This window comes from Lagenorhynchus albirostris, chromosome 14 (genome assembly GCF_949774975.1).
Source record: "Lagenorhynchus albirostris chromosome 14, mLagAlb1.1, whole genome shotgun sequence".
NCBI classification, from domain to species: domain Eukaryota; kingdom Metazoa; phylum Chordata; class Mammalia; order Artiodactyla; family Delphinidae; genus Lagenorhynchus; species Lagenorhynchus albirostris.
Genome location: NC_083108.1, coordinates 71,818,593 through 71,844,355, shown reverse-complemented (window position 1 = coordinate 71,844,355; position 25,763 = coordinate 71,818,593). Strand labels below are relative to the sequence as shown.

General features: G+C 52.9%; 1 protein-coding gene across 3 annotated transcripts; it reads left to right on the top strand.

The window, feature by feature from the left end:
* Window positions 1–556: 556 nt before the first annotated feature.
* Window positions 557–22,682, top strand: CABP1 (calcium binding protein 1). 3 transcript variants are annotated; one of them, XM_060120921.1, is made up of 7 exons: window positions 557–1,204; window positions 13,571–13,747; window positions 16,633–16,663; window positions 16,936–17,079; window positions 18,843–18,952; window positions 19,169–19,316; window positions 22,493–22,682. In XM_060120921.1, exons 1-7 carry the CDS (start codon window positions 557–559, stop codon window positions 22,516–22,518), a joined length of 1,284 nt encoding a protein of 427 aa, XP_059976904.1. In that variant the 3' UTR covers window positions 22,519–22,682. The 3 variants fall into 3 exon arrangements, with proteins under 3 accessions (XP_059976904.1, XP_059976905.1, XP_059976906.1); XM_060120923.1 differs by lacking the exon at window positions 557–1,204 and adding an exon at window positions 8,767–8,811; XM_060120922.1 differs by lacking the exon at window positions 13,571–13,747.
* Window positions 22,683–25,763: the final 3,081 nt, after the last annotated feature.

Below are 25,763 nucleotides of genomic sequence, written 5' to 3'. Positions count from 1 at the left end.
ACTCTAGGGTACTGGGAGTGGGTGAAGCCCCCATAGAGTGGAGCCTTTCCTTCCAGCAGTGTCCTTCCACGCCGTTCTGGCTCTGGGCTTTGTAGTGGTGGTGTCATGCATAGCGTGCTTTCATCCTCCTTGGGTCTTGAGTTTACTTCCTTCACCTCTCTCGTCATCTTTTCCAAAGTTGTACCCCGTGGACACTGCACCCCGCCAGCATTTCTGGACGTTCCGGCGGTTCTGGGTCATTTGGAAACGTCCGGGCACGTTAAGGGGGACTGCCGGCGCCACCAAGGTCTGGGCATCTTTGGGGCCCTTCGCCAAGCCCCTTCCCTCGCTCTCCCGGCGCTCCCGGCTACGCGCCGCAGCGCCCCCTCAGCCGCCAGGGGCCGCCGGGAAGCGGGGCTCCTCGAGCGCGGGGCGGGGCAAGGGGCGGGGCGCGGCGGTACCTGGGCCGCCGGGGAGCCGGGGGTGGGCTCTTCTGGGACAGCCGGCGGCCCCCCCAGATTCGCACCGCCAGCCGCCGGGGAGCTCGGGGCTCCAGGCGTAGAGGCTGCGCTGTCACATGGGCGGCGGCGACGGGGCCGCATTTAAGCGGCCGGGGGACGGCGCCCGCCTCCAGCGCGTCCTCGGGCTCGGCTCCCGCCGGGCGCCCCGCTCTCTGCCCGCCGGGGGCCCAGCGCCGCGCCGCACCGCGCCGCCCCCGCCGGGCCATGCGAGCGCGGGCCCCGCCGCGATGAGCTCGCACATCGCTAAAAGCGAGTCCAAGACGTCGCTGCTGAAGGCGGCGGCGGCGAGCGGGGGCAGCCGGGCTGCCCGCCACGGCCCTGTCCGGGAGCCAGTGCTGTCCAGCCGCCGGCTGCCCGGCCCCTGCCCCGGCACGCCGCCGCCGTCCGGGGACCCCAGTTCGCGGAGGCCCCTGTGCCGGCCGGCGCCGCGAGAGGAGGGCGCGCGGGGGAGCCGGCGCGGGCTCCCCCAGGCGCACTGCAGGCCCCGGGAGGCGCCGCCGGCCGCGGCGTCCCGACCTTCGCCGCCGTCGCCGCTGCCGCCGGCCCGCGGGCGGGATGGGGAGGAACGGGGGCTGTCCCCGGCGCTCGGCCTCCGGGGCTCTCTGCGAGCCCCGGGTCGCGGGGACTCAGCTCCAGCCGCCGCGTCCGAGGCAGACCCGTTCCTCCACCAGCTGCGCCCCATGCTCAGCTCCGCCTTCGGCCAGGTAAGGGCCGCGCCTCCCGCCCGCTCCCTGGAGAGGCGCTCGGGACCCTGCCGCGGCTGCGCGCCCACAGCCCTCCTCCCGCTGCCCGCGGGTCCCCGGGTCACGCTCCTCTGGTCCTCCCGCCGCCCGGCGCCCTAGCCCGCGCGCCTCCTCCCCCGTGCCTGATTCAGCACCCTGTGCGCTGTCCACGCTCCGGGCGTCTTCAGGGCGAGGCCCCACCGCCTAGCCTCCCTCCACTTGCCGGAATGGGCCAGTCCTGGACGGGGAGCAACCTCCACAACCCGCCTGGAAATTTGCAGGGGTCAAGGAGGGGTGCTCCGAGCAGGTGGCACCAAACCCACTCCTCCGGCCTCTGGCCAAGACGGCCAATGAGCGACCCAAGAGAGCAATGGGCATGGAGTCTGGGGATCAAGAGTGGGGACCTCGGGGTACACAGCCTTGCTTGGGGATGAGGGACCCTAGCCATTGCCTGTGGTGGCCCCAAAGACCTGGGAAAAGTTAGGAAAGGTAAAAATATGAGAAAAGAGGAGTGTCTGGGTAGTCATGGAGGGATGTACAGAGCTATGGCTCAAACTGGAACTTTGGGGATATTTTAAAGAGGTTGTCATCTAGGGATGCCATTAAGACGGTAGTGGGCAGTTGTCGAGTTGTGGGACATGGAATAACACCTAGAGACCCCTAGTCTGAGTTAGTGTGTATTCTAGGGTCAGAAAGGTCACTAAGGGGTCATGAGTGGCTCGTTTTGTTTCTTTTCTCTCAAGAACCCCAAGCAGCTGGGCATCTGCCCTTTAAAAATGGCCCCGTGGTCATAATCCAGGTCTACAGTTAGGGGCTGTGCTGCTGGGGAGAGAGGCTCAGCAGACAGGAACCTGTGAACTCCTGAGCAAAGCCAGGATTTCCTCTAGTTCTGAGTCCATAATTAAGTCAAACTCGTTGGCACAGCATGGACACAGTTCTGCAGCAGCCGAGGAGGGGTGTAACACGGGTCTGATCAGAGTGTCGCGTGCTGTGTGGGCGAAGGTGGGGCCTGTGCGTTTCTGTGCTAGGATGTAGCGTAAAGAAGCCGTTTCAAGCTCCTGGCTTGCCATGCTGCCTAGAGCCCATGCTCCAAGGAGGCCGTGCGTGTTTTGTTTCAGATCTGCACATTCCTTTTCAAAATACTACTCTGCAGTGGCTGATGCCGGTGGAGGCATGAAGGCAGCTGACATGAAGGCAGCTGCACGTAGACTCGGGTTGCACGGGGCTGCTGTGGTGGCGTGATAGGGCAGCAGTGTGGCTTTGTTCCTGCCAGGAGCCCTCGTTAGCCAAGTTATCTGGAAACGGTTCTCCAGAGTAGAGATTTGAATGCAGAGCTGTGAAAGTTAGTGCAGTGTTATGTTGAAGAGTTGACTGCAGTGGCTTCTGTATTAGTGAGGGGGTGTCAGGTGTTAGGGCAGGAGTGGTCTGGATTGCAAAAGGGACACTGTGTCATTGAATTGGTGACAACTATCCATTTATCAAATATATTTTGATCGCCTACTTTGCCCAGGCATTTGCTGGGCACCATGGAGACGAAAGTGGACAGGATAGCCAGGGTTCTGGCTACTTTGGAGCTTACAATCTAGCAGTTTGGAAGGGTAGGTCATTGGCCCAGGATCACACACTATGGTTATTTAGTTTGCCGGTGATCTGACTTCGTTTCTGGAAAAAGGGTCCTTTCTTTGCAGTCTTGCAGGAGTTGCCTGCCTGGGCCCTTTGTGAGCTCAGAGCATTTCAGCTCATGTGCTTTTCTGCTTCTACTTCCTCAGTCATAAAATGAAGGCTGTTTTCCAGTTCTGTGTTCTGAAATGTCACCAGGGTCACCTGAGTCAGGAAGAACTGGAAGGTCCCATCAAATATTTACTAGCTCCCTCTGGAAGCTCTTGCCCCTGGAGCTGCAGGCTTTGTCTTTAAAGCTGGGCACATCCCGTCTAGCCTTCCTGCTGACGGCTCTAAGGCATCTGCTCCAGCAACAGCAACAGCAACAAAACCTGGCCTGGGACTTTGTGTCAGAGTCTCCAGTCTCCTGCAAGAATTAGGCTTTCCGTCCCTTCTCTTTGCATTGAGATTTCTGTCCTTAGAGACAGGGTCAGGACCAAGAGAAGGGAAATGAGATTCTGAATATAGAAACTTTCCGATAGGATCTGCCTTGGGCAAAATATAGCCCTGGGGAAGTATATTTTTCATGTCTCCCAAGTTCCTTTTTTTTTTTAACCTTCAGTGAATCGTTTGACCTCAGTAAGCCTATGTTTCTTTATCTGCAAAATAGGGATAATCATAGTATCTCAATGGGTTTTCGGGGGGAATAAAAGGGGATATGGAGATATGCACAGAGCTTGGCCCAGAGCAAGGGTCTATGGATGTTAGCTATTATTATTGTTGTTGTTGTTGATTAACTACCAAGGACTGTGTCAGAAATTCTTTCCATTTGTAATAGAGTCAGGGAGGGCCAGGGGCCAAAGTGACACTGAAGGTACCAAGATGGACTCTTTCATTAGGGGGAACAGGAATTAGGGTTCTTCCAGTGACCTAACAGAGCATCCTTACTGCCTGCAGGGAGACGGTGTGATTTTGAGGCTAAGGCATGGAATGGTGGCTTAGGAGATAGAGCTGCAGGTTCCAGTCCCAGCAATGTTACTTCCTATTGCTGTGACCTTGGGCCTGTTATTTTCTCTCTCTGGTCTGGGTTTCTTCATCCAGAAATGAGATTGACAAAAAACTACCTTGCAGAGCTCTTATGAGGGTTATACAAGATTAAGGATGTCAAATGGGCTGGCTCAGAGTGAGTGCTGGAAAAGGGCACAGGCTTCATTAATACTATTATTAGTAGAGTAATTGTCAGAACGAGGGCCTGCGTCAGGTAGTTTGAAAGCTGTCTCTGAGCCAAGTGAGGAAGGCCATTAAAAGAAGGAACTCAGGGACTTCCCTGGTGGTGCAGTGGTTAAGAATCCGCCTGCCAATGCAGGGGACACGGGTTCGAGCCCTGGTCTGGGAGGATCCCACATGCCGCGGAGCAACTAAGCCCATGCGCCACAACTACTGAGCCCACATGCCACAACTACTGAAGCCCGCGTGCCTAGAGCCCATGCTCCGCAACAAAGAGAGGCCACCACAATGAGAAGCCTGCGCACTGCAACGAAGGGTAGCCCCCGCTCGCTGCAACTAGGGAAAGCCCGCACGCAGCAATGAAGACCCAATGCAGCCAAAATAAATAAATTAAATAAATTTTAAAAAAACAAAAAAAGGAGCTGAATGACAAAGGACCTCCTCTAGTACCCTCTTTGTAGCCAGCTAAGGACGAGCCACCCAGCTGCCTAGAGAGAAGATGTGGTATCAAAAATTAACTGAGGACAGGCATGACTTGGGGGCAACTCTTGGCACTGGGTCTTGGAAAACTATTTTAAGAATAGTCTTTCTGTTCCTTACCCTAAATTTGGGAAGAAACACCTCTTGTAGATGAGGCAAAGAGGAAAAAAACCCATAGCTCTGTCCCATTCCCTTTCTTTAACTATAGAGACATCTCTTCTGATTTGAGTAGGCTAGCCCAATTCCCAAACTGCTTTGTACGTAAGAGGGTCAAGGTATTTAATGCGTGAGTGAATGAATCTCCAACCTCTGCACTTCAGTTTCGTGGTTCCTATAGCTTAGATGAGGGAGAGGGACCATATGGTTCGGATCCTAACGGATTCAAGTGCACTAGGCCTGTGTGCCTAGAATGATGGCTTGTGTATCTTACTTACTCCTGCCCAGCCAAGTCACTCCCTACTGTTCTCTGAGAGGGCTGGGAGTCCCTGTGGCCTTTCTCTGGGTCCTGGGGAAGGGGAAGAGAAGGTCAGTTTGTGGTTGAGCTCAATCGTAGATGATAGGAATCACTCGATGTCAGGTCGTAGGTTTTGCAGAAGCAACATTGGCACTTTCAACCTCTGTCTAGAGCCCAGTAAACAATGGACAAAGTATCTTCTCATTATCTTATCTTCATAGCAACCTGTGAAACTTAGCATTATCTTGCCCCATTTTAGAGACAAGGAAACAGGTTCAAGAAAGGGGAAGTGGCTTGTCCAAAGGTCACAGTGTAAGTAAATGGCAGGACTGTGATGTGGTGTGTCTGTCTCCAAACAACCTGCCAGTGCCACACCATACTGGCCGGTGGAAAGTCAGAGAAGCGCGTTTCCTATTTGTCAGAAGCATCCACAAAGCACTTCTCAGGTTACGACCCAGCTTTCCCCAAGTGTCTTAACACTGGGCTGCCATCCAAGTTCAAATGCTGGTGATAGGACTGATCAGGGCCCAAAGCCAGCCTCCCTCCTAATCAGGAATAATCAGCAATGGGTTTATCCTTCTCATCCCTCTGATCCTATTATTCCATTCCAGAACTCTAAGCGTGGCTTCTGGAGGCCCAGGGGCTGCTGCCACAGTGCATACTGATGGGGAGGCGGGGCGTGGGATGTGCTTTACTCCTTAGGGAAGCCCCCACCATTCAGCCCTCTGAAATTTTCTGCCAAAGGTCAAGCCATCTGCCTCCTCAAGATCAGTAGTTACTCCTGTCACACAGAACCACCACACACCCCATCTGCTCAACCTAAAATAGATTAAGCAAGCTCTGGGTTGGAATCCTGAATCCCTGGCTGCCCTTAAGCCTCAAGCTGGTGTCAGCACCCTCTTCGCTAAAGGATGGGATTTCTTCCAAGTGCGTGGACTTTTCCACAAGGGCCTGGTTTTGCTGTCTCCTGGTCTCCTTGTCTCTAAGGACAGAGGCCTATCCCAAGGTCGACAAATGTGTGCTGTGCTCTGCACTGGCCTGCGGGGGGCAGGAGCCACCAGGTCTGAGCCTGTGGGTGCCCTGCTGAGTGAATGGAGGCCCTGCTGGGCCCTTTAGGACCAACGTCGCCACCGGGCAGGGGAAGGGGCACCTTCTATGTGCCTGGAACTGTGCCAAGCCCTTTGCATGTAGTATTAACTCCTCACAAGAGTCCTATGAAGGAAGCCTTATTAGAGTACCCACTTTATAAATACAGAAACTGAGGCTCAGAAAGATTAAGAAGTCCTCAAGGTCACATGGTTGCTAGGCAGGTGGGCAAGGTTTGAACGCAGGTCTGTCCGACTCTGTATGCTGAGCTCTTTACCTCTAGATCAGTGGTTCTCAACACTGGCTGCGGGTTAGAATTACCTGGAGTATTAAACAACACCAGCGTCCGGGGCTCACCTACACCTACTCCATCAGCATCTCTGGGGAAGGTCCCTAATGATTCTAGTCTGCAGCCAGCATTCAGAACCCCTGCTTCACACTGTGCTGCCTTTTCATGTATCCACCCATTTAGTTCATACGAATTGGATTTGTACCCGGAGCCTAACTCATCTCCCCTCTGGGGTCTGCGGTGAGACCTAGCTTTTCAAAAGAGTCTGCAGATGGTCAGTGTTCTACATTTTGTCTACAAGTCTTTCCTGATCCCTCCACACTAAGTCAGATCCCTGTCTCACATTCTCAGAGTGTTTGTGTTTCTCCTTCATAGCATTTACCTGAACTGAGATTAAGTATGTTGATAGCCCTTTAATATCTCCTGCCCGCCTGCCAGAATGTGAGCTCCCTGAAAGCAGGGACCGTGTGTATCTCGTTCCCACAACTTTCCCAGAGCGAAGCACATGGGACAAATGATACTTCCTTCTTCCGTTTTAATAATTCCTTATCCAGTACCTGTCCTGTGCCACGCACTTTCCCCGCACGCACCGTATCACCAGGCGAGGGAACTGAGGGCTGCCGTGTGAGCTGCCATGTGAGCCAGGACTCAGCGTCGGACCTCCAGATCCTTCCCATCCATCTGAGTCCGTTGCTCTTCCCACGACCCTGCCTTCAGGCTCTGTTTCCGAGGAACAGGTCTTTGAAGAAGGCATTTTTGTTTGCTCTTCCCATACCAGCTCCCCCGGCAGCATCTTCACCCCCTTTCCTGCCCTTTTAAGTGTCAACAGCGCCCCCCCAGCCCCACCCAGCCTCCTCCTTCTGGCCTCCAGAGGCCGGAACCAGGCTGCTGAGAGACTCGCCCACTAAAATAAACCATTCCATCGTCGTCAGCGCCACGGTCCTCAAAAGCTATCCAGGGACCTCCCTCCCCAGCTCCCTGGGAGCTGGCCTGTGGCACCTTCTGGGCAGCGTCCCCACCCATCTTCCCCTAACGGGAACTCTGACCAGCCACCCAAAACTGGACAAAACTCCTGCGAGAGGAGCCCCTCTGGACTGAAACTCTCAGCCTTGCGTGTAAAGGGTTTTGCTTCAGGGCCTGGGAAGAGCTCGGCTTCCCAGCCTAGCTCTGGTGCCCCCTGCTGGGAAAAGCCGGGTGCAGGGAAACGGGGACACTTCCTCTCCTGGGTCGTCTGGCTGGGGCTGTAGGTCACAGAGGTGACATCTGAGGCTTGAGATGAATTCACATCAAAGCTGGAAGCTGGAGGGACGAGGACGTGCCAGTTACCTAAAAAGTTTCATTCATGGGAACTTGAAGACCGCTTTGCAAAGGGCGGCCTCTCTGCACCCCCAAGGAAACCGGTGAAAGATCCTCTATGGCGATCAGGCAGAGGATTAGGAGTTTTGTCGCCCTCGCTCGCTCACGGCCGCCCGCCGTGCCACCACTGCCTCCATCAGGACCCCCTCAGGGCCGGCGCTTGATTTCCCTTGGGTCGGAGAGAGCGCGCACAGTGAAGGGAGCCGAAGGAGCTGCGTCGGCTCAGCTGTGCTTCCAGCCCTGGAGCCTCATCCCGTTTCGGTGAGGAGGCAAGTGTGAAAAATGGAGCGTGATGGAGACTCGTCACAAGATCTCCCAGGGCCTCACTGGAGCTGCCTGCTCTCAATCCAGCTGCGATGGCGGGGGTGATTAAGATGCGTGTTTGTCCCTGAGCGCGCGTGTGTGTGTGTGTGTGTGTGTGTGTGTGTGTGTGTGTGTGTGTGTGTGTGTGTGTGTGTGTGTGTGTGTGTGAATGCACACATAAGGTTGGAAGCTGGGAGGCACCCTGGCTTTTGGGGGCCCAAACTAGCCTGCTTCCCCTTCTGGGTCTGCTGGCCTAATTCCTAGCTGCAGCTGCCGTTCTGGGCTCCCCTCCCCGAGGCAATCTCTCTGCAGATTTGACAGCCAGAGAGGAGGGGCCGAGGGAAGGGGAATGGACTGGGGAGAGGCCTCAGCTGTAATCTGATGTAGATGATCCGGCAGCCTTCTCCAGCTCGGCTGCCCTTTGTCGTCAGCTCTCCGGGCGATTTCCTCTATGCCTGCACTCTCCCCTCCTACCTTCGTCTCCTTAAGAAAGTGTCCAGAAAGTTAAACCCACACACATGAACACACACAATCTACAAAAAAAAAAAAAAAAAAAAAAATCTGGGAACAGGAGCAGGCAGACAAGTGAGAGAGCACGCGCGCAAGAGAGAGGACTCAGATCGGTCTTGGAGGAAGACGGCGCAGGCAGAGGGAGGCTAGGGTTGGTGGGGACCCAGACTAAGGTCTCTTAGCCCCCAGGAGCCTCCTTCATGGACCCGGGGATCCTGAGAGGGGCTGCCTCAGCTTAGGATGGGCAACTGTGTCAAGTCTCCACTGAGAAATCTCTCAAGGAAGGTATGTTTCTGGAGTGATCAGGGCCCAAAGCCTGGGGCGGGGGATTGGAGCATCTTGCCCTCTGCCCCAGAAGTTGGGGGCAGAGAGGGTGGGCATCTGAAGCTTGCTACCCTTCCCGTGGGTTCTGTCTAGAGCTGCTTCCCTGTTTCTACCTCCAGATTCCCTCCTATCACAGTTTTCTATGTCCCAGGCTCTGAGCTGAAGTTGGGACTTTAAGCTGCATGGGGCGCCGTGTTTGGGAATTTGTGCAAGATTTAGGAAAGAAACCACGTAGCTCCATGAAAAGCGTGGATCTTTAGGATGTGAGTGGACAGACCCCCCCTTGGAGCCAACAGGATCAGAAGAGGGTTGAGCTGGGCTTTGACCCTGCTGCTGCTGGTTCCTTCCCGGCATTAGGATGGGGGCTCATTCATCTCCTTTGAGCGTCTCTGAGCCTCTCTGGTGGTCTCTAAGCCTTCAGAGTTGTGGGTTTTGAAGTAGATCATCTTGCTCCTGAGAGGAACCAAGCCAGGTGTCCCCTTCTACCCTTGATAATTCTTGAGTCAGGTCAAAGACTCACAGCTAGAACCAGACTGGTTTGGGGCCCCAGGGTTGTTTCCATCGAGAAACAGAGTGTACAGCAAAGGCGTCTGTAAGTTGCTTTCTGTAGTGGATGTATTGCTTACACACCACGGTAATATCCTTTTGCAAGAATCCTTTTAGGAAAGCAAATAATCACCTCCAAAGCATCTTTCCTGCAAACCTGGGCTTATATCTGTAAGGTCTTGCTTTAAGTGGGCTCTGCCTGTATCTCTAGCCCTCTGTAGTCAGTCCATAGAAGAAACTCATAGATATTACTTAAAGGAAGAAGTAATGTGAGAGATGTTTTCCTCCAAATTATTTTATTTACCAGATGAGGAACTTGATTGCCACTCAGGTTAAGTAATTAACCCAAGGTCTCAGGTTAGCTAATGGCTTCTCTACCCCCAGCCCCATTCTATCTCCTCTGTTAGTTTGACAGCCTCTCAATTTAGGACATTTCAGGCTTTTCTGCTCATCATCTTCCTCATTTAGCTAAGCTGCTCACATCAAATTCCTTTTAATCTTCACTGTTCCTTGGATCCTTCTGAGGGTTGACTGTTTCTTCTGTGCACACACCCCCCAATCATCTGTCATCTTAAAGGAGAGTCTTTTGCATCAGAGGTGGCCTCCACACTGTTGCAGAGAAGCAGAAACGGATCTGAATTAGTTTAGAGGACCACAGGGCGAAGGCCCTTTCCCTGGGTTCTGTCCAGAGTTTAAAGAGGTAAACTAAAGAACAAGTAATGTCCTTCTGTCCTACCCAACCCATCTTCCCTTATACAGCAGAGGGCTTAAGAGTCAGACTTCTCAGGTCTCCTCTTTCTAGCCATATGACCTTGGATAAGTTACTTGACCCCTCTGGGTCTCAGTTCCTTTGTCCATCAAGTGGAAATACTAACATCTACCTCCCAAGGTGATTTTGGGGGCTAAGGAAAGAGCTGGGAACGCTGCCTGGAATATAGTACTCAGTAAATGTTAGCTAGTGTTATTAGCTTTTCCACTCTGGGTTTTCTGAGAAGGGGGATGGAAGTAAAAAGGGAAATAGGAGAGGTTTTGCATCCATGGAGTAGGGCAAAAGATCATAAAACGTATTGCATTCAATTTCATGTATTTGTATAATAGTAATCATTGCTTCTTCCTGAATATCTGCAAGATCTCCAACACCTGTTATCTCATTTGCTCTTTTCCACCCAGTAGTTCTCTTGGCTATTTTCTAGAGAAAGGAGCTGGACTCAGAGATAAGAGCGTTACTAAGATCCCACAGCCAACCGGAAGCAGAGCTGAGATGTAAACCCTGATCTGTGTAAATCCAGAGCTGGTATTTTTTTTGTTTTTTTGTTTTTGTTTTTTTTGAATTTTATTTATTTTTTTATACAGAAGGTTCTTATTAATTATCTATTTTATACATATTAGTATATATATGTCAATCCCAATCTGGTATTTTGTTTTTATTTTTGCCTCTGTGAGAGGCTGCCTCTCTCTTTTTCCTGCTGTCAGAGATGTTATTCATAGATTAACGAACCTGACCTTACAGGTCATCTTAGCCCAAATTCCCACTCCCTGGGCAATGCTCTCGCCCACCTCACCAAGTGCTTCCTCACTCAACTTCTCCTTGAATACCTTCAGTGAGAAGGAGCTTGTGCTTGGCGAGCTTGTGTTGTTAGAGAGCTGTTAGGTCATGAGTCGTGCCAGCCCCTCCTGTTGCCCTGCCACTCAGGAGACGTCCCCTCAGTGCCAGGAAACATTGTCAGCCTGTGGGCCGCTGCCCACTTGGCTTCCTAAGTAGTAGCTGGGAATTGGTAATGGAAAGAGGAGGCCTCCTCCAGGCTCTGAGCAGGGCAGGACTGGGCTGTCAGGTACCATCACTGGCCAGGGAAGAACAGAAGCGTCCTGGGGCAACTTGGTGCCAGGCAGGGTTAAGATCAAGAGCTGCAGTGGAAATTTCCCAGCCATCACTGGTTCCTCCTTCGTAGGAGCAAATGTTTCTCTGTCCTTCTCACTTCTTTCTTGATTGGCAAATATTCTCCCACTTCTTCTGCAGCCAGATGTAAATGCCTTCTGGCATCCAGCATCTCTTAAGTTGCATCATCATCATCATTGTCATCATCGTTGTCATCATCATTGTCATCACCATGGCAACCCCACAGAGTCAGCCCTTACGCTGCTCTAGGCACTGTGCAATAGCCCATTTACCTCTCACAGAATTCTGTGAGTTGCCCTGATCGTACCCATTGAACAGAGAAGGAAACCAGAGCCCAGAGAGGTCAAATGACCTGCCAAAGGTCACATAGCAAGCAAGCGGCAAGCCAGAATTTGTCCCCAAGACTGTTTGAGTCCAAAGCCAGTTATACTCAAGTTCCTCTCGGAATTCTGTGCTGCCTGCTGCCTCCTTCTGGGTGTGCTCATCCAAGCCAAGTGAGTGAGAATCAGCCAGAAACGAAAAGGCTGATTCTCTACCAACATCTCCCGAGATTGTTTCCTGGGGTTAAGCCACGGTCGACTCCTGGGCTCCCTCTGTCATGAAGGTCTCTCTGGTCCTGCCCTGGCTCGAGACATGTCCCCGAAGCCTATGCGAGTGTGGCCGAGGCTCTGAACCTCTCCTGGTCATCAAACCAGAATGGACCCTGGTCATGTCTGACACCCCTCAAGTTCTAAGATTACCTAGGGTGACACTGTTTTGCACTCACTGGACTCAGGCCTTGGACTGAGGTCCTGCACCTCGGGTCTGAGTTGCTGCTTTCCCTTTGAGGAGCCAGAATATTGCTCCTTCATCTCTAGGCCTGGAAGAGGCTTAGGAAGTTGGAAGAGAGTCTAGACTATAGCTCCACAGTGTGGGGCTCCGGGGAGGAGGACCACGAGGACAGGGTGAGATGGGGGAGGTTGCTCTGCTTGTCCGCCTAGGAGGACAGGCTACCTGTTAGGTCGTGGGATCTCCTCCTGGGCGTGGCCTTCCTTGAGCTGGAGGATACTGTTAGAAAGCAGGTACAGCAGGATGGACGGGCAGGGCATGCAGCTCTGGCGTTCTTGGACAAAGACAGCCCTCTAAGTTTCCACCACTCTGTCTTTCCTTGGAAGGTTTGGCTCCAAATCCCCACGCCGGGGGGCGGGGAGGCATCAAGCTCAGGGCCGAAGGCAGACTGCCCTAACCTGGATTCTGGGGGGAATGCTGGGCATCCTGGCCGGGAGGCTGGGGTGGAAGAGAATATTGTGTCTGGCTGCCGCTGTTGCCCTAAGGGGACAGTCTGTGGGCAGTGTTGATTTTTTATAGCTGCATGGGAAACATCAGGGAAGAGGGTGGGCTGGCCGTGGCCTGGGAGCCCAGCTATATTCCGCCAGCAGAGAGGGCCCCTGCCTCAGCCTCTAGAGGTCCTGCAGGCTGGGCTGGGCAGGGTGCCAGTGAAGGCGGGAGGGACGAGGAGAATTGCTGGTGGTAGAGAGCGTCTAGTCTCGAGGCCACACACTAGGTGGAATCTGACCCACAGATGTGCTTTGTTTAGCCCACCTGGTGCTTTAAATCAGAAGATCTGGCAACACAGGGCTGGAGTTACATAACGCTGTCCCTTCGAAGGGAACACACAGCATCCGTTTTGCCCCAGGCCCCGCCTCTCACACCTGCCTGCTTCATCTCTGTTCACTGCGGCACCTGTGTCTGCAGCCTCCAGTCTCTCAGGCTAGCTGAGCCTCTGCTCTTTGTGTCACCAGTTCTGATGGTTCTCACTGCCTTCCAGTGGGTTCCAGTGGGGGTAGGGTCAGAGGTCAGTCGGGGAGCTTAGCCCCGGGAATTGCGCTGGGACATTGGGAGCATCTTGGGAAAGGACATTATTCCCTGAATGAACAGAAGCCTCCCTCTGCCTGCTTCTCTCTCTGAGCTTCTGCATGCACACGAGTGTGTGGTTCTGTGCACGTGTGTGTGTATGTGTGTTTGTGTCTGCACATGGGCCACACAGAGGGTATCAGACCCAGCTCTCCCTGGAGCATCCGTTTTGGCCAAGGACTGGGGACTCCACCTGTTGGACCAGTTTGATGCCTGCCACAGAGCATCCTGAGGGCTCTCTGCACCCTGCTGTTTGCCTCGCAAGGTCTGCTCTTGGGAAGGGCCCCTTCTAGGACCAGGAGCCAGGCTGGGGCCAGGAGGACCCAGCTGGGCAGGGAGGTGATGCCCCGCCTCTCTTTTGTATTTGCTTGGTGCTGGCTGAAGATGCGCCAGGAGGAGACCAGCTATACGGTGGTGCAGACGAGTGAGGAGGGGCTGGCGGCCAGCGGCGAGCTCCCCGGACCGCTCCTGATGCTGGCCCAGAACTGCGCCGTCATGCACAACCTGCTGGGCCCAGCCTGCATTTTCCTGCGTAAGGGCTTCGCGGAGAACAGGCAGCCTGTACGTAAGTTGGCCCCGGTGGAGCCGCGCTCGACTTGGCTTCACAGGGCGTGAGGAAGGAGGTGCTGGGAAGAAGAGGGGGCTCTGTACTCAGCAGTGTGCGTCCCCCAACGGATACACCTCAAACCCGCAACTTGTGAATCTGACCCCCAAAGTTTCCCACTGATGGCTGCAAAGCCCTGGTGAGTCCACATCCACCAGCAAGAAATAATAGCAGCTAATATTGCTTGGGTGTTTTTGTTTTTTTTTTAAGCACTTACTATGTGCCAGGCACTGTGCTAAGTGCGTTGGCTCATCACCTCTCTTAAGCCTCAGAGCAACTCCAAGAGGTAGGTGCTATTATCCTCCCCATTTTACAGATGAGGAAACTGAGTTGGAGAGGTAACATGCTCAAGGTAACATCTGGTGGGTGATAGAGGTGGGATTCAGATTCAGGGATACTGACTCAAAGACCTCCTGTGTCTGAACAACAGTACTGAATAGGCGGCACCATCCAGTAGAACTTTCTGTGGAAACACTGTCCAATCTGCGCTGCCCTCCCTCTACAGTAGCCACTAGCTACCTGTGGCCACCGAGCCCTTGAAATGTGGCTAGTACAACTGAGGAAGTGAATTATTAATTTTCTTTGATTCCAATTTAAATAGTCACATGTGGCCACTGCTTTGGACGGCCTCCCATGGGTATCTGAACAGTCACAGAGAGGAGGGTATTAATAGTGATGTTACAGATGCAAACATCAGTAGGTTTAAATGCCACCTGTTAAACACTTTACGCATCTTGCCTCACAGATGCTCACAAAGGCCGTGTAAGGTGAGTATTGGTATTAACCCATTTTACGGATGAGGAGACTGTGGCGCACACAGTTGAAGGGACCTGCCCAAGATCCTACATCTAGGAAGCAGCAGATCTGGGCTTTGCCCTTGAGTCCATCTGACTCTAGAGGCCAAGCTCATCCCTCGACTGCTTAAGTTGAGGAGTGAGGGGTGTGGTGGGCTCCATTCCCACCTGACCCCCCAAATCGGTGCTCATGGTTTCTCTGCCCCATCGGTGGGCATCCCCGGCTCTACTACACATCCTCACGCCGCTCTGCCCTGGGGAGTGTATGATTCAGGGACCGGCCAGCAGGACTCAGTTGGACCAGCTCCGGCCACGGGCACACTGCCAAGGGGTACCCAGCTTTTTTGCTCCCTGGCTCTGGGTTTATAAGAAGTAGGGTGGGGGCTGCAGAGCTGGGTCCTGGAGATGTGAGAGGCGACTTGAGGCCTGCAGGGTGGGAAAGGTTGTGTCACTTGTCCCAGTGAGCATACTCTGCACGTGTGAGTGCATGCATATAGTCGCTGACACTTTCACTTACTGGGGGTCCCGGGCATCGTAAAAGACATTCTTTTTGGTCACCCAAGATCCCAGTCTGACTCGGAGCAGCTAGTGGGTGATAGAGGTAGGATTAGGTAGGTATTAGAGGGCGTGACAACCCCTCCCTGTGAACAGTGACAGGTTTTTAAAGTGGAAGTCCTTACGATTATTTCACAGAAACAGACACCTTCAGGTGAGTCCTACCTTCAGCTAAAAATGCCGCTAGCAGGACCTGGTAGCCTGCAGCCTACTCGTTCCAGGCTCACGTACGCTCTCAGCACTGTCCTACCACGTACGGCCACTTCTGAGAGCCGGGTCCTTCCTGCGCAGCTGGTGGTCCCACAAAATGTTGCTCAGCAGCCCCTTTCTAGAAGATTCTCAGATTTTCCAGCACTGGGGTCCCTTGCCCTGGGGCCAGTTTGGAGCAGGTGGGCAGCAGCCTCTCACCCGCCCTGGCCCTATTGGCTAGAACAGCCTATGTGCACAGCTGAGATGCCTCATGCTCGCTGTGGCCCGCTCGCTGTGGCACACCCGTGTGTCTGTGTTTGCGATCGGTGTGCCCACACCTGGTGTGCACTTCCTCAGGGCGGGCACACCCTGCCCCGTGTTCTCCCTGCCCAAAGGCAGAGAGCTGTGACATATGGAGAGGATGAGCCCCGTGGACCAGTTTTGGAGCCTGCTAAGCATGTCCATCTGGGCACCGCATCCATTTCATGCCGGTCTGTCTCCCTCCTGGGCAGGCCTGGGGCGACTGACACCTCACCAGCCGGAGCCTGCCCCCTGCTTCCTCTGGGCCTGCTCTTTGGAGACTTCTCTGCCATCTGTTCAGATGCCTCGTCCCAGGGCTTCCTTGACTCCCCAAGGAGAGCTGGGCACTGTTTGAGGTTGCAGACGTGCACTTTGGACCCTGGCAGCCGCCAGAGGCACTGGCAGCCCCCAGAGTCCTATGCTGTGTCCTGTGACAGGGCGAGGTATAGGATGGGGGTCCAACTGGAGAAGGTGGGGCGGTGCCCAGGAATCAGGGCACAGCCGCATCCTGCCTCCACTCCCTCGGCTCTTCCTCCACCTCCTGTTCCTCCCTCTTGGGTGCCTGTCTTGGCCCCCACTTCCCCCCCGGCCCCTCGCTTCTCCCATTGCTTTGCAGGCCTCTTCTCCCCTGCTCTTCCTGGTTTCTTTGGGTAGAGCCCTCTTCTTTCTGTTGTGACCTCCCGCTAACCCCGTTTTATTTACAGGTTTTGGCCTCCAGACCAGCTCTGTTCGCTGACACGTTCTTGTGTCTGGAATAAGGGGCTGGGGGCCAGAGGTTCTGTACCCAGGCTGGAGAGGGCTCCTACTTCCCTGGGCATCTCCCATGTCTGTGGGACAGGTGGGGCTGCATCCTTTCCCCTCCAGGACATGGTCCAGGCACGCCTCCGCTGCTGCCCCATCACCTCCCGCCCAGTGCCTGCTGCCACTGGGACGGCCGTCAGCTGGGCCATGTACGACTTCTGGGCCCCTTGCAGCTGCTAATAGGACATGTTCTTTTGTTTCAGGACAGATCACTGCGGCCAGAGGAGATTGAAGGTAAGAACTGGCCCCTTAGGGGAGAGGGCTGCTCAGCCATCCAGAAAGATGAGGAGAGGAAGGTGGGTGGGAAGAGAGGCAGAGATATCTCGGCCTCCTGCAAACGGGGCCTGGTGCAGAGCCAGGCATCATCGGTGGAGCCAGGCGTTGGAGGAATGCAAGAGTCAGCAGGCCCTCGGGCTGCCTTTGCCCCAGAGACTCTGCAGGTCATCCCCCCACCCCCCACCCTACCGTCCACAACCAACCCTCCCCCGCTTCCTTCGCTTCCCCAGAGCTCCGGGAGGCCTTCAGAGAGTTTGACAAAGACAAGGACGGCTACATCAACTGCCGGGACCTGGGCAACTGCATGCGCACCATGGGCTACATGCCTACCGAGATGGAGCTTATTGAGCTGTCTCAGCAGATCAACATGAACTGTGAGTCCCTCCACCGGGTACCTCCTTCCCTCCCCAGCCTCGCCCTCGCTGTCCTCTGCCTGGGTTCAAGTTCTCGGCCCACCTCTTCCCAGCTCTGTGACCTGGGGCAAACTACTCTCTCTGTGCCTCGATTTCCTCACCTGTAAAATGAGGGGTGGGATAGAGGGAATAGAGCACAGGAAGTCAATTGGGGGTATGTTTATTTCTTTATTATTTTTTCATGGTTTATTTATTCATTTATTTTTTATTTTTATTTTTGGTAACAGCTTTATTGAGATATAATTCATAGACCATACAACTGGCTCACTTAAAGCATGCACTTCAGTGGCTTCTAGTATGTTTAAAGTTGTGCAACCATTACCACAATCAATTTCAGAATATTTTCATGGCCCCCAAAAGAAACTCTGTGTCGCTTTGCCATTACCCCCAAGTCCCTCCCCAGCCCTAGGCAACCACTAATCTACTTTCTATCTAAGCAGATTTGCCTATTCTGGAAGTTTCTTTTTTATTTTTATTGAAGTATGCTTGATTTACAATATTATATTAGTTTCAGGTGTACAACATAGTGATTCAAAAATTTTTATATATTATACTCAATTTAAAGTTATTATAAAATATTGGCTCTATTCCCTGTGCTGTATACTATATCCTTGTGGCTTATTTATTTTATACATAGTAGTTGGCATCCCTTAATCCCCTGCCCCTATCTCACCCCTCCTCCCACTTCCCTCTCCCCACTGGTGACCACTAGTTTGTTTCTGTATCTGTGAGTCTGTTTTTCTTTTTTGGACGTACTTAAAACAGCCAATTACCTGGCACACAGTAAGAGGTGAACAGAGGATGCCATTATTATGTTTTTCTCTGTCTTCATTTTCATTCTCCCAGGAGCAGACCAGGAGACAGGGGTTTGAGTGCGGTAGTTTACTCCGTAGGGGCAGGACGGCATCGGTAGGGGGTAGGGAGATGAGAGGGCGGAGACGAGGAGCCAAGGCAGGAGGCGCTGGAGCAGCTGCTACTGTGGGTGATGGAGTCTAGTTCTGCCGGGAGCTCGGGAAGCTGGCGTAGCAGGCCCACCTCGGAGTTGTCCCCAGCCCTTACCTCTCAGGCTGGGTATTTATCCCCCAAACTCAGTCACTGGCTGAAAGTGCTGTGAGCAGACCCCAGGGGGCAGGTCCCCTGTATTTCTCCCCGCTGAGGGCCGCTTGGAAGGTGAATTCTACTTGCACAACGAGGGAAAGGCGGGGGCAGGTGGGCCAGGTGCCCACGGCTTCTGCTTCTCTCTCTGCTTTTCTGCATGTGTGTCTCTGTCTCTCCTTCTCTGAAATTCTTTGCCTGTCTCTGTGACCTAATAATTCTTTCTCCCCTCCGTATCCACCCCTGTCAACTTCCTGACTTGTTCTTTTAGTCAAACTCCAGCCACTCCCCTGAGCCATTCTGTGACAATCCCTGGTCCATGGTCACCTCTCTGTCCTCATTTGGCCTTTGCTTATACCCTGGGCCTGGAGCTGGGCAGGTCAAGGAGGGTTGGCAGTTCCCTCAGTTGCCTAGTTGGAGATGGGCAGTGGTTAAATTTTTATTTTTTTAATATTTATTTATTTATTTATTGACTGCGCCACGTGGCATGCGGGATCTTAGTTCCCCGACCAGGGATCGAACCCGTGCCCCCTGCAGTGGACGTGCAGAGTCTTAACCACTGGACCGCCAGGGAAGTCCCAGATGGGCAGTGGTTAGATGGATGATCCAGCCTGTTCCTCTGTCCCCAGTGGGTGGCCATGTGGATTTTGATGACTTTGTGGAGCTAATGGGACCTAAACTCCTGGCGGAGACGGCAGATATGATTGGAGTAAAGGAACTGCGAGATGCCTTCCGAGAGGTGAGTGATGGGCAGTGGACAGACAGGGGTGGGGAGCTTGTTAGAATTCCAACCTGGGACGGAAATGTGAGCTCTGGATCCCAGACCAGGGGAAGGAGCTTGGACAGAGAAGGGATCCGGGGAAGGCGGGACAGTGGTGCTGGAGAAGAACCTTGGGATCTGCTTCCAACAGTCTCCATGTTGTAGCTACTCCTCCCTCCTTCCTGCCCTCTCTAGTTTGACACCAATGGTGATGGGGAGATAAGTACCAGTGAGTTACGAGAGGCCATGAGGAAACTCCTGGGTCATCAGGTGGGACACCGAGACATAGAGGAAATTATCCGAGATGTGGACCTCAATGGGGATGGACGAGTGGACTTTGAAGGTAGGTGGAAGTGGTTTTGAGAGTGGAAGAGAAACCAGGGCAGTAGTGGGCATCCGCAGAGCCCTCCACGTGTGTATCCATGATGCAATCATCAGTGCACTCCAACTTTCCATCCCCCTACCCTTCCATCCTGCCACCCCTCTAATCTGCCTTCCATCCCTACACCCATCCATCCATCCAAAAATCTGTCCATCTTTCCATATCTATCTTTCCATCTTTTCATCCATCTATCTCTTTATCTGTCCAGGTGCCTATTTACCCACTCACCCATGTGTAAACAATTATCCATAGACCCATTTATCTACGGCCTTATCTATCCATCCATGCACCTATTCATTCTTCTCTACATTCACCCATGCATTCATCCATGCATCCATCTACCCATGTACCTCTCTCCATCTATCCATGCATCTCTACCTCTCAACATTCATTCATACATTTATATATCTCTGCTCATCTGCCTATATTTCTACCCATACTTCCACTGATCTGTCCATCAGTCTGTACAGTCATTTTCCCATCTCTATCCATGTACTCATCCATCCATCCATCCCTGTGTCCATCTGCCCCCATCCATCTCTCTCCATCTATCTGTCCACCTACTCCTGCATCCATCCATGTAGGTATTTTCTGAATACCACATTCCTCAACCTGACACTCAGGCCCCCTAAAATCTCTCCACAGCTCACCTCTCTGGCCACAGTTCCTACCATGCCTTCACTCACACTCCACCTTAAAGCCATAGGTGGTCCATGAACCTCATAAGCTGTCATTTGAATACATTGTTCTTTTTGTCAGGATGCCTTTTGTCCTATTCTTCGCTGGTCCTAAATTCTATTCATCATTCAAGACCCAGCAGTGGGGCCACTCCCTCAAACACTGCTTTCCTCATTCCCCAGATTGAACTTCCTCTTTTCTGGGCTTTCACAGCACTTCAGGCTCACCCTCATTCTTCACACTGGCCCCTAAATGCTAGTTATATCTCTGCTTGACTCTGAACTTTTGGAGAAGAGGAACCCTGCTTTCTTTATCTCTGTCATTCCCACAGAACTCAGTACCGGACACATAATGAACGCTCAGTAAAAGTGTTTTTAAAATAACTAATAATAATTATAATAGTGATCATCTATAACTGTACAGTTATTGTATACCAGTCACTGTAGTAAGTAGCTTTACACATATTATCTCATTTAATTTTCATGATGACTCTAGGGACTGCACATTATTACCTCATGTTATAGATGAGGAAACTGAGGCTCAGAGAAGTAATATAACTTCCTAACTGGTAAGAGGCAGAGCTGGGTCATAAACTCAGGCCTGGAATCTCAACCACTACATACATTACACTGTACATGATACCGTCCGAGGCACCATGGGATACGGGAAAAAAAAAAAACAGCAAAACATTGATTCTGCACTCCAGGAACGTGCATTCTGAGCAGAAAGGCAAGATAACCATGAGCAAGACTGTGAATATGTCCAGAACACAAAGGCTGGGAGGCCTTTTCTGGGGAGTAGCTGGTCTTCAAGGTCAAAGAGAGTGTGGCAATGGAGAGAAGGCTTTGCTACCACGAGAGCTGAACATTTCAGGTCACCCCATGTCCAGGTAGTGACTCCCACAGATGCCGGCTCTTCCCTGAAAGCCCAGCATCCCCCATTCATTCTACCAGCGTGTGTTGTACACCTAGTGTGTGCCAAGACCTGATCCCTGCCTTGAGGAGCCCAAGACCAGCGAGGAAAGCCGAAGCCAGCAGTATAGTCCATGCTGTTTGGGGGAAGTACAGCAGGCTGTGGGGCACAGTGGGGGCACCTTTGCCACGCTGGGAGGGGGGATTAGGGAAGACTTCCTGGAGGAGGCTATAAGTAAGTAGAGCCTTAAGAGATAAGTAGGAGGCAGCAGGTGAAAAAGAAGGAAGAGATATTTACCCAAAGGAATTGAAAACTTGTATCTGCACAAAAAACTGCAAACAGATTTGTTGTTTATAGTAGCTTTACTCATAATTGCCAAAACGTGGAAGCAACCAAGACGTCCTTCAGTAGGTGAATGGATAAATTAACTATGTTATATCCAGACAATGGAATATTATTCAGCGTTAAAAAGAAATGAGCTATCAAGTGATAAAAAGACATGGAAGAACCTTAAATGCGTAGTAAGTGAAAGCAGCCAGTCTGAAAAGGCTACATACTTTGTGATTTCAACGATATGACATTCTGGAAAAGACAAAACTGCGGAGACGGTGAAAAGATCAGTGGTTGCCAGGGGTTGTGAGGAGAGGGAGGGATGAAGACGGGGAACACAGAGAATTTTTAGAGCAATAAAACTATTCTGTATGATAGTACAATAGGGATACATGTCATTATACATTTGTCCAAACCCACAGAACGTCCACACCAAGGATGAATCTTAATGTAACCGTGGACTTGGGGTGATAATGTGTCAGCGTAGCTTTATTGACTGTAACCAACGTCCTACTCTGCTGCAGGATGTTGACGATGGAGGAGACCGTGCGTGTGTATGGCAGGCAGGGAGCGTATGGGAAATCTGTACTTTCTGCTCAATTTTGCTGTGAACCTAAAACTGGTCTAAAAAATGAAGTCGAGTTAAAAGAGAAGGGAGCAGGGATAGGCTGCAGGAAAGCTGAGAGGTGAACAGGAGGGGCGTGTGTTTGTTGCCCCTGAGGCGCTGACAGGGAGCTCTGTGGAGTCAGAGCTTAGTGGTTGGAGGTGAGTGGTGACAGGTGAGGCTGGAGATGTCAGCTAGGGCCAGAACAGGGAGGCCCTGGGGTCGTGTCAGCATCCAGCACGTTATCCAGTGGGGACCATGAGAGGTTTAAGAGGGGTCAGATACGCAGATAGAAAGCTCCTGCTAGCTGCTGTGTAGAAGGTGGATTGGAAGATGCTGGATGGGGGAAATTCTCCGGCCGTCCAGCGGTTAGGATTCCGCGCTCCCACTGCAGGGGGCGCGGTTGGATCCCTGGTGGGGGAACTAAGATCCCGCATGCCGTGTGGCGCTGGCAAAAAAAAAAAAGAAGATGCTGGGTGGACGTTGGGGACCAGCATCGGTCAGGGGCCGCGGCAATAGACACGGGGCCACCGATCCGAGGGAGGTTTGGAGGCAGCGTCCTGGGCCCTGACTGCTGCTTTCTCCCCACCCCCTCCTGTGCACCCCACCGCAGAGTTTGTCCGGATGATGTCCCGCTGAGGCCGCCAGGGCCCCTCCAGGACTGCCAAGCTCCACGGGCGGGGAGAAGAGGAGCCGGAGCTCGCCTCATCCCGCCGCCGCCGCCGCCGCCGCCCAGAGCCCGGGACGTACTGGCGGATGGGGCCTGCCTGCACCCCGGGGAGGTGCCCACCCCGGACCCCCGCCCCTCCGCACTGTGAAAGACTCACGACTCCTGCAACTGGAAAGGGGGGCGCCCGCCGACGAGGAGGCCACCGCGCCAGGCCGGCGGAAGTCAGGCCGGGCGCCAAGTGCCATAGACCCAGCCGCTGCTGACTGGGGGCGCCCCACACAGCATGTCTGCCCCCCGGGGCAGAGCCTCTCGCCGCCCCCCTTAGCTCTGTGCCCGCCCCCCCTCGCCTCAGCCCTGTTATCTCAGAACCAATAAAAATATTTCCAAGAGAAAGGCGGCCGTGGGGGGGGTCTTTGCTTCTCCAGCCTGGTTAGATGACACACGCGTTTCCTGAGTACCAGCTGCGCGCTCAGAACTGGGTGAACCTCCCTGCCCTCGACTTGTACTGAGTTCCCATTAGGCACCCAGCCTCTTCCACCTTTGACTGAAAGGGAGACTGGGGCATATAGTGATGTAGCTGGATTTGCTGCTACCCCAAACAAGGTCAAGTTCTATAAGGAAAGGAGACTGGATATTGGTTGGCTAAGCATCTAGCAGGGTCTGCCTCACTTCCTGCCTCCCTGGAGATTTCACACTGGTCGAGATAATCACATCCATATGTGATTACGAATTGTGATCCTGCTTTTAAGGAAAAATGCAGGGACCTTTGGTGGGGTAGGATAAGGAGGCCTGGACTACTCTCTGGGGAGATCAGGAGAGGCTTCCCTGAGGAAGTGATAACGAGGTTTTTGCCCTGGAGGAAATCCCAGTGTGTGTGAGGACACGAATGTATTAGAATGGAATCAGCTGCCAGACTCTCTGCTGAGTGAGAAGCAGGATGGTATAGTCGTTAGGTCCTGGATTTACTTGCTGTGTGACTTTGGGCGAGTCACGTCTCCTCTCTGAACCTCAGTTTCCTCATGTGCAATAAGGGGATAATAAAGTCCACAGTAAATGATTTCAGAGTATTGCATTGCCCACCTCCAGGGGCTGTGAAATTGTGCAAAGTGGCATTATTAAACAGGATCCATTGTAATCATTGCAATTAATTTCTATAAGCCAAGGGCTGAAGGAATCCAAAGGAGAAGTTTGTGGGTAGAAGTCGCCCACAATCTTTGACAGGCTTGCGGCATAATCGGACAGGTGTGTGGGATGGACCCATGTTCTCCAAGCCAGTGGTTCTCAAACTTAAGTATTTTCATCAGAATCGCTTGGAAGGTTTATTAGCCCCGCCCCCAGGCCTGGGCCCCACCCAGTGATTCAGATTCAGTGAATTTGCATCTCTAACAAGTTCCAGGGCATGCTTGATGTTCTCAGGACCTCAATTTGAATAACACTGCTGTAAATCCCAGACACGAGGGAGGCAGGTGTGCTGTGGGCTAAAGGCTGGAAGCAGAAGGTAGATGGAGGATTCGTGCTCTCGGATCTTGCAGGGAAGGACTGTGGGCACCCCCGGGCACCCCCCCCCCACAAAGGCCTGGGTAATCCCCGTGTCCCAGAGGCTAGGGTGTCTGGGAGCTCCAAATTCCCTTGAATAATCCAATTCTGAGACTAAGCCCTTGGCTCTGTGCCCCAGTAGGCAGGCCTGCAGCCCTGCCTGCTCCTGTACCTAGCTCTGCCCAAAGACCCCCAGATCTACACTGTTTCAGAAATCCAGTGACCTTGGAGGGCCAGAGGAGCCATTTGTAGAAAGGGGGCTTCTGGGGGCATCTGTGTCAGCTGACAGGATGAGCCCTTGGGGGCACCTCAGGGAGAGGGTAGAGTTAGGGTGTCAGCTAGGACACTTCTGTCCTCAGTATTGTGGCCTCCTAAAATCATAGACAAGGCAGCTGTGATAAAGCAACTTGAGAAGATGACAGGCCACTGTTCAGAGGAGTGCTCGAGTCAAGGGGAGGCCCAGAGGTGGGGCTGCTGCCTTCGCCAATGCTGAAACTAGTGCTTCTCCCCTTGAATTTGTCTTATATCTAGGGGCTCCTAATAAGATCATTTGAAGAAAAGTTTCTCTTACTTTCCAAGAACTGAGACCCATTTTCCGAGATGGACCCTATCCCAGGTAGGAATTCTTTCTGCATCTTCACCCCTGGGTGGGTGGGTGTCATTTTAGAAGAGTTCTCCTTGTCTGTAAGGTCTTAAACTGGGCCTGGATTTGCCTCCTTGTGACTTGTAAAGTGCAACTCATTCACTCATTCATTCATGCATTCAACCACTGTTTATTGAGCACCTACTATGTGCCAGGTCCTGTGCCAGGGTCCCTGTCTTCTAGGAGCTCAGACTGGAAGGGGAAACGGATAAGAAAACAGACAAGGCTAATGTAGTGGTATAAGTGCTATAGTTACTAGGTTACTTATGAGGTTAGCCTAGGAGAAGTGAGGGTACTAAAACATACCCACCCAATCTAGTGGGGTGGAAGGGACAGATTTGCTAGGACCTGAAGGCTCAGCCATGCTCAGTCAGAGGAAGTGAGGGGAAGAGTGTTTCCGGTTGAAGGAACAGCAGAAGCAAAGACCTGGACGTAAGGGAGAGTGTGGCTCCTTTGGGAAACGAAGCAGAATTCCACTTGCCTGGTGTACTGGGCTGGAGGGAGGAGCAGAGATGATGCTGGTCAGAGAGGCAAGGCCTGACCCCACCGCAGACCTTGGAGGGTAGAGCGGCTCAGGTGGGACTTCTTTTTTTTTTTTGTATTTTATTTTATTATTATTGTTATTTTTTGCGGTACGCGGGCCTCTCACTGTTGTGGCCTCTCCCGTTGCGGAGCACAGGCTCCGGACGTGCAGGCCCAGCGGCCATGGCTCACGGGCCCAGCTGCTCCGCGGCATGTGGGATCTTCCTGGACCGGGGCACGAACCCGTGTCCCGTGCATCGGCAGGCGGACTCTCAACCACTGCACCACCAGGGAAGCCGTGTATTTTATTTTATTTTTTATACAGCAGGTTTTTTTTTTTGAAATCTTTATTTTTTTATTTATTTGTGGCTGCATTGGGTCTTTGTTGCTGCACACGGGCTTTCTCTAGTTGCGGCGAGCGGGGACTACTCTCCGTTGCGGTGCGCGGGCTTCTCATTGCTGTGGCTTTTCCTGTTGCGGAGCACGGGCTCTAGGCGTGCAGGCTTCAGTAGT